General features: G+C 37.2%; 1 protein-coding gene across 1 annotated transcript in view; it reads left to right on the forward strand.

Moving 5' to 3' along the window:
* The window catches only part of MINDY2 (MINDY lysine 48 deubiquitinase 2), a 119,230-nt gene that overhangs the window by 78,102 nt on the left and 22,069 nt on the right, over positions 1-19,059 (forward strand). The window contains exon 7 of the mRNA XM_054041541.1: positions 15,948-16,121. Within this exon, the coding sequence (XP_053897516.1) occupies positions 15,948-16,121 (174 nt within the window). The remainder of the gene's footprint in view (positions 1-15,947; positions 16,122-19,059) is intronic.

Genomic DNA, 19,059 nt, shown 5'->3' on the forward strand with positions numbered 1-19,059 from the left:
AAACATTACTTTTCGTAATCTTGCTCTTTGGTGGTAAACCAATCAGGAACAGTTACTGAAATCAGATCCTGTTGTTCCGCGTAAACAAAGATGAAATTGGGAAATTAAATTCTGTCCTTTCTGGGAAATCTGACCATAAGGTGTTTCAGAGATACAGGCCAGGATTCTTGTATTTTAAAATCACTGAAGTCTCCTCACTTCCAGCTACTGGGCCCGCTTTATAATGTCCCAAGGCTCTTAGTTTCTGGACCTTCCCACCACTCTACATTTTAAATCGTGCATCTGTATTTAGGAAGGACTCTTAGCCATGTTGAATCATTTGCAAGATATTCAAGAAACTGTCCCAATTTCCTCAGTGGAGAAATTCTTTATTTAATTTTTATTATACCCCTAAAAAGTCAGGAATCTGTCCATTCTGGACGAGCAGTGGTTAAATCACTACATCATTACTCTTCCAATCCAAGGAAGTTCAAAATGGAGTTTGGACTCTAATCCTAGCTAAAAACCCAAGCAACTCTGTGGCATCTGTGGACCTTCAAGACTATTTTCTATATGTGTCAAATACACAAAGTTACAACTGTGAAGTTTTGCCTTAAGGTCTTGCATCTGTCCTATTGTATCCTCCAGTTGGATTTAGTGTAATCTCTGCAAGTTTTAATGATATTTACAGCAGCAGTACTGTAATAGCTGACAGGAGGAGAGGGAAGTGATGGTGCTTGTCATACTGCTGTACGGTGTGAGAGGGGCTCTATCTTCTGGGTTTCCTAATATCCAGCCCCCAGGTTGTGCCCTGGGCTTTTTTTTTTTTTTTTTTTTTTTTGGGGTCCCATGTTCTCAAAGCCTTATATTTTGAGACCTGGCTACTAATAGCCAATACAGATTAGCCAAATTTAAATCACAATTATAGCAAATGGGTAATCTCCCAAAACCTGAAGCTGCAGGAATATTGGAATGCTAACCTTTTTGTAAGTTATTAGTACAGGTGTTTGCAGTGCAAATCTTTTTGAAAGAACAATTCTTGTTAGCTTTGGTAGCTTAAACATGTCAACCTAGCTATAAAGCTTTCGTATACATCAGATGTATGTACTCGTGTACTTGAGAGTTTGGGTGTTCCCAAAACTCAACATCATTCTTGAATTTTGAGGTTGAGATGCAATTGATTTACTGTATTTCAAAGAAGGCTGAAATATATGCTAATCTCTGATTACACCGGATGACACAATGCACTTTAGTTACCTGAGCTGCTGACTTGAGCCTGGCTGTAGCCTACATAACTATAATAAATAGATAAAATTTTTATTTTAACGATATACAAATTTTGAAATGTCTATATTTTGCTAAGATCGTTTGGAATAAAGAAAAGACAGAGATACTAATTTTTTATAGGACCCGGTTTTTAACTGTTAACTCTAATGGATTTACTTTAAATTCTCAAACAACTAATCCAACACTCAAAAAGTAAATTCTGTAAGTTTGGGGACGATATGCTGTTTTTCATAAAAAAATAAAGATTGAATCTCTTTAAGTCCAAAATGGAACTCTGCTTTAACTATGGAGTTGAATTGTAACCATTGTTTCCATAGTGGAATATAAATATTTGCTGAAAAACTTTTTTCCAACCAATACAAGTATAGTGTATTGTCATATGACACCAAAATGCAGGAGAAGCTGTGGGATTAAAATTTCTTAGGTTATTTCAGCTGACGTGCATTGCAGAGGTGACTTGTTGCATTTCATTGCCTTGTTTACATTAAAGAAATTTGTGCTTTGCATGCACAGTTGCATACACTGGCAACCTCCTCTCCACATAAAGTGCTTGCAGCAGCTCACAAAGAGTACTAGCATCATAGGTACTGAAACTAGGGATGCTGGAGATGCTGCTGCAACCCCTCATTGAAGTGGTTTCCATTATCTACAGGGTTCACAGTTTGGTTCTCAGTACTCCCACTACTCAAGTTATTCCAGCATCCCTGACTAGCATTGTGGCAATTGCTCATGCTCAGAGCAAAGCTCACCACCATTGCATTCTGCATCAGATCAATGTGCTCCATTGCAGTGCTAAAACAGTCTGACTGTGTTGGGGTTGAAGCTGCACCAGTTCAATAGAACTGTTTCACCAAATCCCCAGTTTTCTCAAGCAAGCTCATTTAACTTGTAAAATCATGCTTATATCTGTTTTTGCATAAAGACAACTTACAGAAGTATCCAATTTCCATTTTCAAAAGTCACTTGGGTACTTAGGCTCCTAAGTCACTTATGGTCTTCTGAAAACTTTACTCAGTTTGTATGTGTATACACATTTAGACACTTTGCATTTTACATATGGAAAACTGGATGAAGCAGTAAATGGAAATTTGCATGGAGCTGTGGGATAGTTGCCTACGGTTCAGTGTGAGCGCAACAGTTTTCAGTGAGTGTTGTTTGAAGACGGTGAACTGTGATTGCCCAAAAGAGGATTCTCTGCAATGTTGCATCTGTACTAGGTGTTCATCCATAGTGCAAGTTGCACTGATGCACTTAAGTAGTTTAGACATAACACACACATGCTAGCAGATTTTTTTTTTTTAAGAATAGAATCCTACACTGGCTACAGAATTAAGATGTCATCTGGACTGGCTTTTGCACCTGATTAACAGAGTCCTTGACATATGAACACAAAAAGGAACAAAATGTAGAGGAAAACATAAGCTTTGCATTGTTTGCCGTAGACGGTGACAGGGAACAATGTTGTATGTTACTGTTTGGAGAGTTAAACAATATTAAAATATCAGTCTTATTGATATCCTCACACTTTGTGCTTTTATGCAATATATAGACATCTCTTGATATTTTATTTTAATTTCATGTTGATAACTAACTACGTCACTTTGATTAGTCCATGTATTAAATGACCTGTGACTGCAGAAGCATATTAACAAGCATCCTTCAGCCAATAATGTATTTTTAGTTTTCAGTCACATCATTCACATTAAAAAGAAGACATTAAAAATACAGCAACAGCAGTTGTAAGAAGGGAGCTAATATTGCCTTTGTCAGAGGTTTAACATGAGAGAGTAAAGAAATTGTTTCCCTCTCCAAAGAATTGGATTTTGTTTTATCTGTTTATAAAAGTTATAATACTCTGGATGTCACACCCAGACCTTTTATAATTTGTTGAAATTTACACACAGCATAATTTTAGAAAAAATACTAGTTCAAGCCTAATTTGATGAATAGGTGTTGGAACACGTAAGGAATATAGGCTTGCATAAACTAAGTCTTTTAGCCAAACTTTAATGTTCCTGCTATGGAAAATTGTATGATTAAAATCTAATGTATATGATACTTCATACTCTGTTACCTGACATTGCTTATTAAGTTAAAAACTTAAATGAATATTGTGATGTATTCTTTGTGCATTTTTCTGCTTGTGTTCATAAAGAGATGTTCTACTGTGTGTGTGTGTGTGTATATATATATGTGTGTGTATATATATATATATAAAAATATTGCAATTGGTGGGAAATTTTCAATTTATTGCATAAAATAATGGGGAGAATAAATTGACAATTCCATAAAACTAAAGACCGTTTCCTAATCACTTTGATAACAAGTTGCAACAGATTTTTTTTTTTTGTACATTTGCACTTGAGCATTCATCTCTTCTGTCCCCTACCCTTAACTTTCTAACAGCTTTTGGTTTTGTGGGCCTTTGATTGTGCCAGTAGTATTTTAAAACTGTTAAAGATGTGATTTTTTTTTTTTTTTTTTTTTTTTTTTTTGAGATTTGCCTCTGCTTTCCATTACACAGATAATAAGTACAGCAAACGATAATCCCCCAAATCAAGGAAAAACAGGACTGTAATGAGGGGCTCTGGTAAGATATCTTAGTTCAGTTGGACTGTTTCCCACTGATATGACTGCTTACACACTCTGTTTGCTTTACAGAAAAGTAACAGGAAACTAATTTCCTGCCTGGACTGTTAAGTGTGTTTTGTGGTGATTTTATGTAGGTTAAAAAGATATTTTCTTTCTGTATTAAGAAATCTGCACAGTATTTATCCAGATTCTACATATCATAGAAACACTTACAATTTTTCCTTTTTAAGCATCAGATTTATGTCTGTAAAAATAGTGAGTTATTTGTGTCTCAGAGATTAGACACAACATTAATGCCATTTGGCACTGAATACACCTCTACCCCGATATAACGTGACCAAATATAACACAAATTTGGATATAACGCGGTAAAGCAGTGCTCCGGGGGGGGGCTGCGCACTCGGGTGGATCAAAGCAAATTCGATATAACGTGGTTTCACCTATAACGTGGTAAGATTTTTTGGCTCCCGAGGGCAGCGTTATATCGAGGTAGAGGTGTATAATTTTAAATTGTTCAAATACTTCTGCTTGTCTAGTATTAGTACTACTTTTATTCTTAAAGATCAGGACTATCAAATCAAACATGTATAGTACTTTCAAAAAACAAGTACACTTCTCTCTCATGGTCTTTCTCAATTGTCCCAAAATAATTAAGTTTGTTCATCTCAATGTATAGTATTTTTGTAACACTCAAAGGGCCTGTTCCAGAGCTCGTTGAAGTGAGCTCTGGATCAGGCCCTTTAAGACAGAATGTAGTTTTCCTTTTCAGTTTTCCAGGCTGATCGAAACTTGCTAATTGGCCTTATAATGTATAAACAAAACAGAAAATACTGTGTAAAAAAGTTTTATAAATCACTTTTATAACAAGTAATCAGTGTACGGAATTAATTGTTAGAAGTGTCATGCAAACCAATAGAACCAGTAGGTGCATTGCCACTCAATACATAAAAGCAACTGCTAGAAGAAATGTGGAAGAAGTATATTCATGTTAACAGAGTACTTGTAGTTTGACATACCACAGTCTATGCTCATTGTCCTTGCATTTATCAGATTATTTATCTACAAACAGAAAAGTATTAAATGGTTCTTTAGACAAACAATCCCATTATCAAAACTTGCACTTGAGCCTTTTATGTGTGAGGCTAAACCGTGTGCATATGTCTTGAAGGCCAGGACCATAACCGAGTTTAAAAAAAAAAAAACTAGATAAATTCATGGAGGATAGGTCCATCAGTGGCTATTAGCCAGGATGGGCAGGGATGGTGTCCCTTGCCTCTGTTTGCCAGAAGCTGGGAATGAGCAACAGGGGATGGATCACTTGATGATTACCTGTTCTATTCATTCCCTCTGGGGCACCTGGCACTAGCCACTGTTGGAAGACAGGATATTGGACTAGATGGACCTTTGGTCTGACCCAGTAGGGCCATTTTTATGTTCTGTTCTTATTCTTATGAATATATGAAGGCTTAGACTTTCAGGATAAATATTTAATATTTCATAATTATTCAATAGGCTTAGTATCTACTAAAAATAAATATCATTTGTGGGCCTGTGACTAATTTTTTTAAACCCTTCTCTTCTATGCCCTTTCTGATAACAGCTATTACTGCAATGTATAGTAATGTTAACTGCTAGCTTTATAGCCTTTGAAATGCATATTTCTAAAACATTACTATATCAGTCTGTCTTTGTATTCATTTTTAATTCCATATTTTATAAACAATGAATTCTTAACATTCTATCACAATTCAGATAAAAACATCTATACTAATAATGCATTGTAGACGCTCAGCAAGCATGGCCCAAAAAGCAGGCCACAATTACTTAAATGGATTCATCACATGAACTAGAAACTTCTTGTGTGCCAAATATCTATCCTTATGCCATTGACTATGTGGTTACAACCCAATCTCATTATTATTTCTGTTTTCAAGATCAACAGCTTCAAAATACAATTCACCAGTCAGTAAAAATCGAGTTGCCTGTGTACATGGCTCTTAAGAAATTACAGGATTCTTAAAACCTTTCTCCTTATGACATCAATTTGAGTTGTTATGAAAGGCTGTAATAGAAATATATGAGAAATGACACCCAACAGAATGGCAGTGCATTCAACTAATATACAAGACTTGAGTTCAAGAAAGAGTTTTGCTTCCAGATTCAGATCCTTGGTCAGTGCATCCTTATTCTCAAGGAAATTAGATTAAAATATGCTAGTATTCAACTGTCAGATTAAACTCTTGGGCAGTATTTGCAGTTTAAATATTTTCTTTTAGCTTGGAAAGGGGGAAGACATGATCACGTTCTTATAAAAGAAGACAGGAAGAAAATTACAATACAGAGGATAGGAATTAATTTCAGTTTAATCTATTATATGACAAACTTCTCTACCATATTGTTGCCAGAAACATGCTAAGACTACCTCATAAATCAACTGTACATTTGTATTACTGGGTACACACCACAAATTTCAGATTGTCACTGTCTCAAGTTAAAAACAATATTTACATGGGAACGCAGGAATTGGAATACAGGAAAGACTGATGCTCCATTTAGTTCAGTAGCCAAATTATGGCTATTACACAGGAGCAGCACAACTGACAGTACATGATGGTCAAGCCTCACCTTGCTCTTGTGGTTTGCTCATTGCCTCTCAATACCGTATGCAAGATTGGCACCCATTTCCCTCTTGACACCAAAGACTACCTGAACAATATGTAAAGGCCTTTAGGGAGTTGTTTTTGGGTAACTGCAGAATAATAATAATCATGAGATCTATTTAAGTTGGACCTATAACTGACAGGTGCCTAGAGGAGGACTTTCCTCATCTTCCTGCAACTAGTAGTTATTTATCCCATTTCGTGCTTTGCTCATGTGAACCAGTTTATTTTTTAACTAGCCAATTGCAGTGATCTTGCTTAGATAGATCAGTAAAATCCAAAGTAGTTTCTCACCTTAGAGCAGGAAATAGTATATTTAAATGTTTTAGTCTTATTATAAGGTAAAATACCTACAATTTGAAGATAATCATGATTTATATACACCTATTAAATTTCAGTTTTTAAAGCAAAAGAAAAAGAGTAGCGAATATTTTCTTCAATCTTGAAACAGTTCTCCAGTATCAAATAAATTTTGGCTTTAAAATAGTTTAACAAATGTTTAGTTTTAGTCTGATAGGGAACTACACAGGGATAAAAGACCCATGCCATGGCTGTAGCTGGCCTGGGTCAGCTGTGGGGCTAAAAATTGCTGTGTAGATGTTTGGACTTGGGCTGGCTCCCAAGCTCTGGGACTCACAATCTTCACAGGGTCCAAGCCCAAATGTCTACACAGAAATTTTTCAGCCGTAGAGCCTGAGCCCTGTAAGTCTGAGTCAGCTGACCTGGGCCATCTTTGGATTTTTTATTCCTGTGTAGACATATCCATAGAGGTTATGAAATATTCTTTTTAATATTGGTAATTGAATAACTGAACTTGTCACAAAAACCTTTTACCTTTCAAAAACCCCTAAAATGTCCCCTTAAAAAAAACAGAAATCATCCTTCCTGTTCGAAGAACATCTCTAAAGCATGTAAATAGTCAAGTATTTTTCTCAAGTTGCACTTCATATTGTATTGTTTTAGAAGCTTTATTTACACCTTTATTTGCCTTTCTGAATAAAATCTGCAACATCATTTAATGTGAGCCAATACTTGTTTAAAAAATGAACTAGTGTATTATACAAATAAAAACCAGATGGCTGTAATAAATAAAGGCTCAAATACATTTGTACAAGGGTTCAAAGATGGAATGTATTAGGGCTGTCAAGCGATTAAAAAAATAATCACGATTAATCGTGTGATTAATCACACTGTTAATAATAGAATATCATTTATTTAAATATTTTTTGATGTCTTCCACATTTTCTAGTATATTGATTTCAATTTTAACACAATATAAAGTGTACAGTGCTCACTTTATATTTATTATTACAAATAATTGCACCGCAAAAAACAAAAGATAGTATTTTTCAGTTCACCCAATACAAGTACTGTAGTGCAATTTCTTTATCATGAAAGTTGAACTTACAAGTGTAGATTTATGTACAAACAATAACTGCATTCAAAAATAAAACAATGTAAAACTTTAGAGCCCAGAAGTCCACTCAGTCCTGTTTCTTGTTCAGCCAATCACTCAGACAAACGAGTTTGTTTACATTTGCAGGAGATAATGCTGCCCACTTCTTGTTCACAATGTCACCTGAAAGTGAGAACCGGTGTTCGCATGGCACTGTTGTAGCCAGCATCGCAAGATATTTACATGCCAGGTGTGCTAATGATTCTTATGACCCTTCATGCTTCAATCACCATTCCAGAGGACATGTCCTTGGTGATGACAGGTTCTGCTCGATAACAATCCAAAGCAGTGCAGACCAATGCATGTTCATTTTCATCATCTGAGTCAGATGCCACCAGCAGAAGGTTGATTTTCTTTTTTGGTGGTTCAGGTTCTGTAGTTTCCACTTCAGAGTATTGCTCTTTTAAGACTTCTGAAAGCATGCTCCATACCTCATCCCTTTCAGATTTTGAAAGGCACTTCAGATTCTTAAACCTTGGGTTCAGTGCTGTAGCTATCTTAAGAAATCTCACATTGGTACCTTCTTTGCGTTTTGTCAAATCTGCAGCAAGTGTTCTTAAAATGAACAACATATGCTGAGTCATCATCCGAGACTACTAGAACATGAAATATATGGCAGAAATGCGGGTACAATAGAGCTGGAGACATACAATTCTCCCCCAAGGCGTTGTCACAAATTTAATTAATGCATTATTTTTTAATAAATGTCATCAGCATGGAAACATGTCCTCTGGAATGGTGGCCGAAGCATAAAGGGGCATACGGATAGTTAGCATATCTGGTAGATACCTTGCCTGTTCTCATTTTCTGGTGACGTAAATAAGTAGTGGGCAGCATTATCTCCCGTAAATGTAAACAAACTCGTTTGTCTTGGCGATTGGTTGAACAAGAAGTAGGACTGAGTGGACTTGTAGGCTCTAAAGTTTTCCTTGTTTTGTTTTTGAGTGCAGTTATGTAACAAAAAAAATCTACATTTGTAAGTTGCTCTTTCACAATAAAGAGATTGCACTACAGTATGAGGTGAATTGAAAAATACTGTTTCTTTTATCATTTTTCTAGTGCAAATATTGGTAATAAAAATAATATAAAGTGAGCAGTGTATACTTTGTATTCTGGGTTGTAATTGAAATCAATATATTTGAAAATGTAGAAAAAATCCAAAAATATTTAATTTTAATTGGTATTCTATTGTTTAACTGTGATTAAAATTGCGATTAATCGCGATTCATTTTTTTTTGAGTTAATCTCATGAGTTAACTGCGATTAATCGGCAGCCCTAGAATATATATTTTATCACTTGTACATAAAACAATTGCGCAATGTATATCTGATGCAAAACTTGGATAGAAACTGAAATTTTGTCTAACTTTTTCTGAATTTCAGTATTTTTGGTGACAGAGGTTTTTTTTCTTTCTCACTTCCATAGTTTTCCTACGCATCTTCCCTTCAGTCAACCATTGTTATAGGACAAGTTATTTCTCACCATCTCATGCATTAGTCTAGACTCTTGAAATATTGCTCCAAACTGCTTTCTAAGGTGGCACTCCTTGGTTATAACATTAGAATGCAGAAAAGTGAATTGCAGTGAATTGATCAATAGTAGCCATATAAAACTTCAGCAGTGTGGGAGTTTAACCTGCTGAATAAATATTATTCAAATTTCTACAGTGCATTTTCATTGAACAGACTTGTCCACATTATTTTAAGAAGTGCGTTCCTCTTTCAATTTGTTTTTCTAATTACACTAATGTATATTCTGACAGATTATACTGCATTATTTAAAACACTCAGCAGATGGAAATATAAGAAACTTTTTTGGTTTGGTTTTAGCCAGTTTGAAAAAGTTCATGAACATATAGTGGTTCCTGCCTAATCAAGAAAAGATAGACTTTTTCCTAACCATCTTACTATTCCTGTACCATCTACTGAAGATTACAAAGGGAAGGGATTTTGATTTTGTAGAAAATGTTGGTAATGAGATTGCTGATCTTAATGTTCTATTTTTATTTAATTTCCATAGCTGTGTTGAAAGTTGTATAGCTGGTCTCAGTGGCTTACAGAGAAATACACAATACTATAGATTGTTATAGTTATGGAGAGATTCTTTTTAGGAATGAGACAAAATAGAAATGTCAGATTTTGACATCCTTTAAAGTTTTGGTCATTTCGTCTGAGTATTTGAATCTGAACTTGCCCCTAAAATTTTGATTTTGTGTCGGAGCTAAAACTAGAACAGCTATGTTTTCTGGTTTACAGTCAGAACATAGAAAACTAATACAGTGTAGACAATAGTCTAATATTAATAATGGTTTTCCAAAAATGGTATCAGATAAGCACAGGCTCATGTTGAAGGCAGTCCAATGCCTCCCGGGAGTTCCCTAGTGCTCAGAGATGGAGTATGCCTGCTGCTGCATCCCTTAGGATGATGCCAGATATTCTTTTGCCCTGTGCAGCTAGCTGGTTTCAGTAGCCAGTGTGGAGAAGTGTGATGGTTTCTGTCCCTTGCAAAACTGGGAAGTTTCCTTGTGGCCTCTTCCTCACTGCAAGTGCCAGGCATGATATGGTCCATAATGTTCTCTCCTCACTGAGGAAAACGTTACTAGTTGATGCAAGTTTTTTTTAATAATTTTACTATAGTCTTTTCTATAGGGTAGGCAAGACCAAAGGCACAAACTATAGAAAATCATTAAAGAGGAAGTTTTTAGATGGGTGTGACATACTGGCTTTTACTCCTCCTGCTGTTACAGATTCTTGTAGTATTGTTAATTGAATTTGAGTGGGAGGGTTATGCCACCAGTTTTGGGGCTAGTAGTATTGGGGTATTAGTTATCAAATGAAAATCTTTTCATAAACAGCATAGTATTAATGTTGCCTGTCAGCCAACCGGTTAAAAATCCCTGACACATCTCTCTTTTGCCTTTATTTATTGGGGGGGGGGAGCTTTTGGGGGAAGGACAGATGGACTGCCAAAATGAACTGTTGTAGAGAGACTCTGATACGTATGTAAGCAGTAGAGGAGCTGCTCAGTGGCAACTCAATATGATTAACCATAATATTAGCCAGATTCTGAATCCAAAGGATATTAAAGAGAGAAATAAAGGGGAATAGTTGGGTCAGGACACTAATCCTGAGATACCAAGCCTTCCAGCAGTGAGACAGTTATTTGAATGTTCACTAAATTGATTGAGTGAAATCATGGTTCTTTGAGGGCTACATAAAAATACCAGTTTTATGCCCTTGTTCTAGTGACTTCTCCCTCCCCCCCCCCCCCCCCCCCCCAAAAAAAAAAAAAAAAACCTACCCAAAATGTACAATTGGTACCTTTGTTGATAGTCTGAGCAGAACCCAAGTTTTGCTTTGGTCTGGAAGTTGAACTACTTTCTCATTCCTAGAGGGTGGGCTCTCTAGATCAAGTTTAAGATGTCATTATTTGTGTATGTAAGAACACTTGCAAAATTGTTGCTAGTACTGTAGCTGTTCTGTTCATTTGATGTCTTTAATGACCATTACAGTCTAAGGGAAAAAAATGTGATCACACATGCGATGGTCGTATCCATGTGATAAATTGCTGTCCACTTTATTTGCACTCTACCCACTAATCCATCTCTACTGGCATTATTACCATTTCAAACTTCCAAGCAGGAAAAACAGTTGCCAGGGGGGTTGGGGTGAGTGATGTAAAACTGCCCCATTTTTATATTTATTCTGAAACAGTAAATAGAAAAATTACTAACTAAAAAAAATCACCAACAAAAAACCTACCACTTCTTTCTTCTCGCCACAAAAGAGAGAATTTTGTTTAAAGTTTCCACTTACAGATAGGAAAGAAGTCATCCCTCAGGGAAGATTTGGCTTATACAATATTGTATGAGTTTAATGTATGAGACTTCAGAACTTCTTCCAGCATCAGTCCTCAAAAATGTATGCTCCAACATGAGATATCTCTATGTAAAATCCCCAAAACAAGTTTTGCTATCTAAAGTTACTAGACCTAAATTGTTATACAACATTATTAGGGCTTTGTGCAATATATTTCTAAAAATCATAACTAAAATGTTGTATTCTATAGTTGAAACACTTCAGATTTGCTTGAATTGTAGTATGAAGTTAGTAAATTAATTAAAACATTGACTTTAGTATGTGACAATCAGATTTCATAGGCTTTTTTTCTCACATAAACTATAAAAATGAACTTTTTGTAGTAAATGTTAAGTTGTTTCACAATATTTTTGAGAGCTATAGAAAAGAAAACTAGGCATGGACGGGTCTGCTGCAAGCTTTCCATGGGCCAAAGCTCTGAAGTACTGTCTTTACAGTTTTTTTTTTTTCCGAGATGACTGAATGAATGCACTTTTATATTAGCATAATGTAATTAAAGGATGGAGACATTCTGTCTGTAAAGAGCAGGTATTTGCACATTTTGATATGCCTAGGAATGTAATTCTGGCAATTATAGGTTGGTAAGCCTAACTTCAGTATCAGGTACATTGAAACTGTAATAAAGAACAGAATTGTCAGACACGTAGATGAACAGGATATGTTTGGGAAGAGTCGACACAGCTTTTATAAAAGGAAATCATGCTTCGGTAATCTATTAGAATTATTTGAGGGGGTCAACAAAAATGGACAAAGGTAAACCAGTGGATATAGTCAACTTGGACTTTCAGAAAGCCTTTGACAAGGTTCCTCACCTAAGGCTCTTAAGTAAAGTAAGTAGTCCTGGGATAAGAGGGAAGGATCTTCTCATGGATCAGTATCTGGTTTAAAGATAGGAGAGAAATGCTAGGAATAAATGGTCAGTTTTCACAGGGGGGAGAGGTAAATAGCACAGTCCCCCAGGGATCTGTACTGACAGCAGTGCTGTTCAACATATTCATAAATGATCTGGAAAAAGGGGCAAACAGTGAGGTGGCACAGTTTTCAGACTCTACAAAATTACTCAAGATAATTAAGTCCAAATCTAACTGAGAAGAGTTACAAAGGGTGTCACAAAACTGTGTTACTGGGCAAGAAAATGGCAGATGAAATTCAGTGTTGATTAATGTCAAGTAATGCATATTGGAAAACATCATCCCAACTACACATACAAAATGATGAGGTCTAAATTAGCTATGCATACTCAACATAATGTGCAGCAGCAGTCAAAATAGCTAACAGTGTTAGGAACCATTAGGAAAAGGATAGATAGTAAGATAGAAAATAGCATCAATATATAAATTCATGGTATGCCCACATCTTGAGTACTGTGTGCCGTTCTGGTTGCCTCATCTTTTAATTAAAAAAAAAAAAAAGACAGAATTGGAAAAAGTATAGAGAAAGGCAACAAAAATTATTAGGGATATGGAACAACTGTCAGAGGAGAGATTAAAAAGACGAACTGTTCATCTTGGAATTGAAACAACTGAGGGGGGGATATAATAGAGGTCTAAAAAAGAATGAATGGCATAGAGGAAATGAAAAAGGAAGTGTTGTTTACTCTCTCAAATAACACACGAACCAGAGGTTACCCACTGAAATTAATAGGCAGCAGATTTAAAACAGATACAAGGAAGTGCTTTTTCACACAATGCACAGTCAACTTGTGGAACTTGTAGATAGGGTATCTTGTGAGGACCAAAACTATAACTGGGTTCAAAAAAGAACTAGATAAGTTCACGAATGATAAGCCCATAAATGCATACCAGCCAAAATGCTCAGGGACTCAACCTCCTACTCTGGGTGCCTAAACCTCTGGTTGCTGGAAGCTGGAACTAGATGAGAGGGGATGGATCTCTTGATAAATTGCCCAGTTTTGTTAGTTTTTTCTGAAGCATCTGGCACTGGCCACTGTCAGAAGACAGGATATTGAGCTAAATGGACCATTGGTCTGACCCAGTATGGCCATTCTTATGTTCTTTTGATTTCCAGTTCCACTCTTCTCTCGTTTACCAGACGTGGTCCTAACACAGTCCTTGAGTTATATCAGCAGGCCTTTTTGTTTGAACTGATTCAGTCTGTCTCCCTTTTGCATCTTTTACCATCGACATTTATTGATACACGTGATTGGAACATTTTGTGAACTTTTTATCCACTTTCCCACAGTTAAGCTTACAATTAGGGTAAATTTTTAGGCCCAATTATTACAAAAGTGGTCAATGAAATAAAAGTAAAGGGCTAATTTAAAAAAAAAAAAAAAAGCATATGTATTACAATTTGTTACAAAATGGATATTAGTATTTAAATCTTTCCTTGCTTCCGATTCCATAATTGTGCGGGTACATCTGCAGTCACAGAAATTAGTACCCATATTTGTGTAGAATTACTATGATTGCATGCACAGTGGTGACAAATATGCAAATCACCCTTTTAAACAATTACCTGACCATTTGCATGCACAGTTATGAAATCTGGTCCCTAACATTCAGTCATGTATTTATGCTGAGAGTGGGAGAACCATGTGGTGTTACTTCTGCTTAATTAGGTCAGTTACCAAGAGAAAGATTAATGAGAAGTGTTTTGGTTAATCGTAACAATGAATAAATAAAACTTTTTTTCTGTTTAAATGTAATTATTGGAGGTGTCTAAGAGCTGGTTAATAGTTTATAGTTGTAAATTTCTCTATGCTGTCATCAATTTCCCACTATGCAGCCCTATTTTTACTTCATGCTGCTGCTCAGCTCTTTTTCAGCTACTAGGTGTCAATTTCTAACAAAAGTGCAGACTAGATGCGATCAAACTGGCTGTGTAAGATTAAGCCGATATGATAGATAAGGGAAGCACTGTATCTTTTATCTGGCCTTTGCAAAAGCACATTTTGCAATCTGAGGCCATATTGAATCTATTGCTGGCCCTGAATTCTCAGCTGACAGCTATGGTATATTTTTGGCTTGTTGGCTGAAACTGTTCTTTGAGAGAGAGAGAGAGAGAGAGAGAGAGAGAGGATGATTGTAAAATTAAGGTACATGATTGGAATTCAGGACGTCTGGGTTCGATTCCAGGATCTGTGACAGTCTTCCTTTATGACTTGGGGAAGTCAGTTAATCGCTCTGTGCTTAAATTCTCTGTGTGGAATGGGCATATTACTTGCATCCCATAGTTTAGTTTGGTTAGGCTGTAAACTTATTAGGGCAGGGATTGTCTCTTCCTATGCATTTGTACAGCTCTTAGCAGACCGACTCTGATTTTGGTGGGGTCTCTAACACTGCCATAATAGATATAATATATAATCTGATGTGGATAGTGTCACAGTGAGCCATGGCTTTATAACGTGAAGGCTAGAAAGCTGCAGTAAGCTCTACTTGGGGCACCACTAAAGAGGATTTGAAAGCTTCAGCTACTGCTGAAGTTAGCAGCTCCCCTTGAGTTGGAGAGCGCGCATTTAAAAAAAAAAAGGTGCTCTATGACCTGCATTGGCCATCTGTTCGCTTTTGGGTGCAGTTTAAAGCATTAGCATCTATAAATGTAATAATGGTCCGAGACCACTTATTTGAAGATCCTCTCTTTAACTCCCATGGCAGGACTTGGAGACAAATCTGTTGTTTTTTTGCTGTCCTGGGACTTACATTGCCGGTAGCCAGGTATTCTCAGCTAAGGGCCCACACCTCTGGAACCTGTTCCATCAAGTAGTTTGTGACCCCAAGTTGGTGTTGGAGCACAGTACTATAAGACCATGTTTTATGCTTATTGTAATAGAGAATGGGAACTTTAGTTAATATGCAGGGATTTTATTCTCCTGTGATGGATTCTTTGTATTGCTGTAAGTTGCCAATGTGCCTTGGCAATGGGCACTAATATAAATCTCAATATTCTGTACAGATAACAGAAGTATACAAATAGTTTTAAATCTGAAACATGGGCATAAATCTAAATTATCCTCATTCGGTTTACTGAATCATGGAGGTTCAGTTAGCAGGAATAATAAGTAAATGTTTCAGACTGTAAAGATCTACTTTTATTTCTTTTATAGATTCTATCCTTATTATCCTTCCATTTAGGGTCAGCTTTATCTACTGGTGACAGATCAGGGTTTTCTTACAGAAGAGAAAGTTGTCTGGGAAAGTTTACATAATGTAGATGGTGATGGAAATTTCTGTGACTCTGAATTCCACCTTCGGCCTCCATCAGACCCAGAAACTGTATATAGAGGGCAGCAGGATCAAATCGATCAGGTAAATCTATTGCATTTCTCCTGCTTTTGTAGGGTGGGATTTTCCAAAGTGGTCCCATTGAAGTCAATGGAAGTTCTGCCACTGACTTCAGTGGGATCAGAGTAAGGATGACAGATTGTTTTTGAAAATTGCTCTCTTGGAAAAGTGAACCCATTTTCCAAAGATTCTAGTGTTACCTCTTCACATGGGTATTTCTTAGCATGTTCTGTTAAGGTACCGGAAGTCAGATTTGACATTAAGGAATTAATATACATTATTAAAAACATAAAACAAATACTGTGGAATTTTCGCTTCTTCGGGTGCTTGTTCATATGCACATTCCACTCATGGTGTGCATATGCCTCAAGAGCTCAAGATTGGAGACTTTTTGGCCAGTAGTATCCATATGTGCACGTGCACCCTGCCAATCTTCATGCTCTGCCGTGAGGGCATCTAAGGGAGAAGCTAATCAGCCACCACTCAGTTCTTCTCATATCCTTTCAGCTTAGAAATGGAGCCCTGATTGTCTGAGAGACTGCTAGCCGTTCTCTACTAGTATAGTTCTAGCTCTGATTTCAAAGTTTGTACAGTCATACCTTAGTCCATTAATAGATATAGTTACCTGGTTGTCTGTATCTATTGTTAGTTCTTTAGGAATTAATCACCAACAGCATGACATCATCTGGTTCTCTTGAATTGAAACGCTGCCCCTTGTGAGGGAATTATCACAGTCTCAGACTGACATTCAGAAGTGCTTTGATTGTCTGAAAGAATCATACATTCCCAGCAAATGGGCAATTTGTAAGTCTTTTAGCTTTAAGGCCAGGGAAGACAGGGAGGCTGGTTTACAGGTCTTCCTCATGACTTCAGAGCCCCAAAGTACAGCCTGCGAGAGTCCAATGACTGCCCAACCCCCAGGTCATGAGGGCCGTCCTCCTCCTCAGACAGCCCACAAGGCTCCAGGAGTCCGAGAGGCGGAACACCTACCAAGGCTTTGTCTAAGAGGAAAACCTGCCCACAGCACCTAACATCAGCCTAACCCTAATATTCTATGATTCTATACTAACTGGTCTGGCACCATCAGTTCCTAATGCACTGGGAGCCACAGCACCACCCTCTACAACACCCTCCCTCCCCCATTAATCAGCGCTATCCATTCTTCTTGTTCTCTTCAGAGTCAAAGGGTTAGGAAGATACATACCAGTAGCATCTTTACTTGCCTTAGCCCTCGATATTTGATAGTCCAAACACTTTTCACAGGAAAAATACTGGGACCTTCAAAATCCTGACCTCTGGTTCCCTATCTCCTGGCCATCAGGCTCATACCAACCAATTCCCATGTGGCCCTGTTGGGGACCCTGGTCTGCTCAATTTTAACCAGATGGTCCAACACCGCTGCCAGGAGATTGTTTCACCCACAATATCAGTCCCACAGGCTACCCATTGACATTTCCTGGTTCTGCTTCAACCGCAGGTAGAACAGGAAGTTATAGAAGAACAGGAACAAGAGGGCAGCCTGCCAGCTCTGGTGGCCCTGTTCTTTGTCCCCTGATGAGGTTGTTGTGCTACCAATGGCCTCATAATTGGACAATTTCAAGGACTTCCAATATTTATTAAAAAAGATATCTGAGGCCCTTCAAATCCCTATTGAGGAGGTCCAGAAGCAGACTCATAAGTCAGTGGACATTCCCCATGCTTCTTTGGCAGGAAAAATAGCCCTCCCTGTCAACAAAGCTATCATGGACACAGCCAAATATCAAGTGCCTCCCAAGAGTGCAGAATTCTTTTACAGACATCTTCCTCTGTAGTCACAGTAATGAAGGAAAGAGCAAAACAACTCAAGTCCACACCAAAAGGAGGACTAACCAAAGAGATTAGATAAATTTGCCCAGAAAGCCTACTCTTTTTAGCAAGCCTACAATTCTATGTGGCCAATTACGAGTTCTGGTACACGAGAGACTGCATACCTTTGCAGATAAATTGCCAAATGAGACTTGCAAAGAATTTGTCATTAGTCAACAGAGGCCAGCAAATGGCCAGTACACATCGGCGAGGTTCACTGTATATGGTGGAAACAGCTGCCAGATTCACGGTGATGATGGTGGTTATGCAACATCTGTGGCATCACTGTGAAAATTTTCCCCTATCAGTCATCTGTAAAGCATCTATTTGGGCATCAATACACATCATCATAAAGCACTACACCATCACTAAGTCTTCTAGATCTGATGCTTTATTTGGTAAAGAAGTTCTTCACTCATTGTTTAACTAACCATTCTAAGCTTCCATTGCTGCTTGGGAGTCAACATCAGTGGAGAGTGTATATGGACAAACACTCGAAGGAGAATGGCACGTTACTTACCATGTACTGTAAATGGAGTTCTTTGAGATGTGTTGACCATATGCACATTCCACATCCCATTCTTCCATTCTGTCTGCCTTGGAGTAGTTGTTGGGGATTCTGCAGTGAGAAGTGCTGACACACATTGCCCTTATATGCCCTTACTGCAGAGCACAAGGACTGGGCGGGTGCATGAATGCCATATGGATAGTGTGAGTCAAAAAGTCTCCAATCTCAAACTCTCTGCACGCTATGAATAGAATGTCAGCACATCTGAAGAACCCCAGTTACTATACATAGTAACTTACTATGACTAATAAATTACTGTCATCCTATTAGTAAAAACTTAGTAGCGTATGCTAGTTTATGAAAGCTACAATATCTAGCCAACTTCAGATTTGTTCTGTAAGGACTTAAATTCTGCATGCTGTTGGTAATTTACCTTAAAAGCATGGGTTAGCCTGTCTGTAAGGGGTGCTAAATTTGAGAAGAGTAATGCAGTACATAATTGTGTTTTGATATATATTATTTCAGATCTCACTGTCATCACTGAACTTTGCCTTTTGATATCAATTCTGCAGAATGGAATACAAAAACAGTATTCATCGATTCTAGTTT

This window comes from Malaclemys terrapin, chromosome 10 (assembly GCF_027887155.1).
Source record: "Malaclemys terrapin pileata isolate rMalTer1 chromosome 10, rMalTer1.hap1, whole genome shotgun sequence".
NCBI classification, from domain to species: domain Eukaryota; kingdom Metazoa; phylum Chordata; order Testudines; family Emydidae; genus Malaclemys; species Malaclemys terrapin.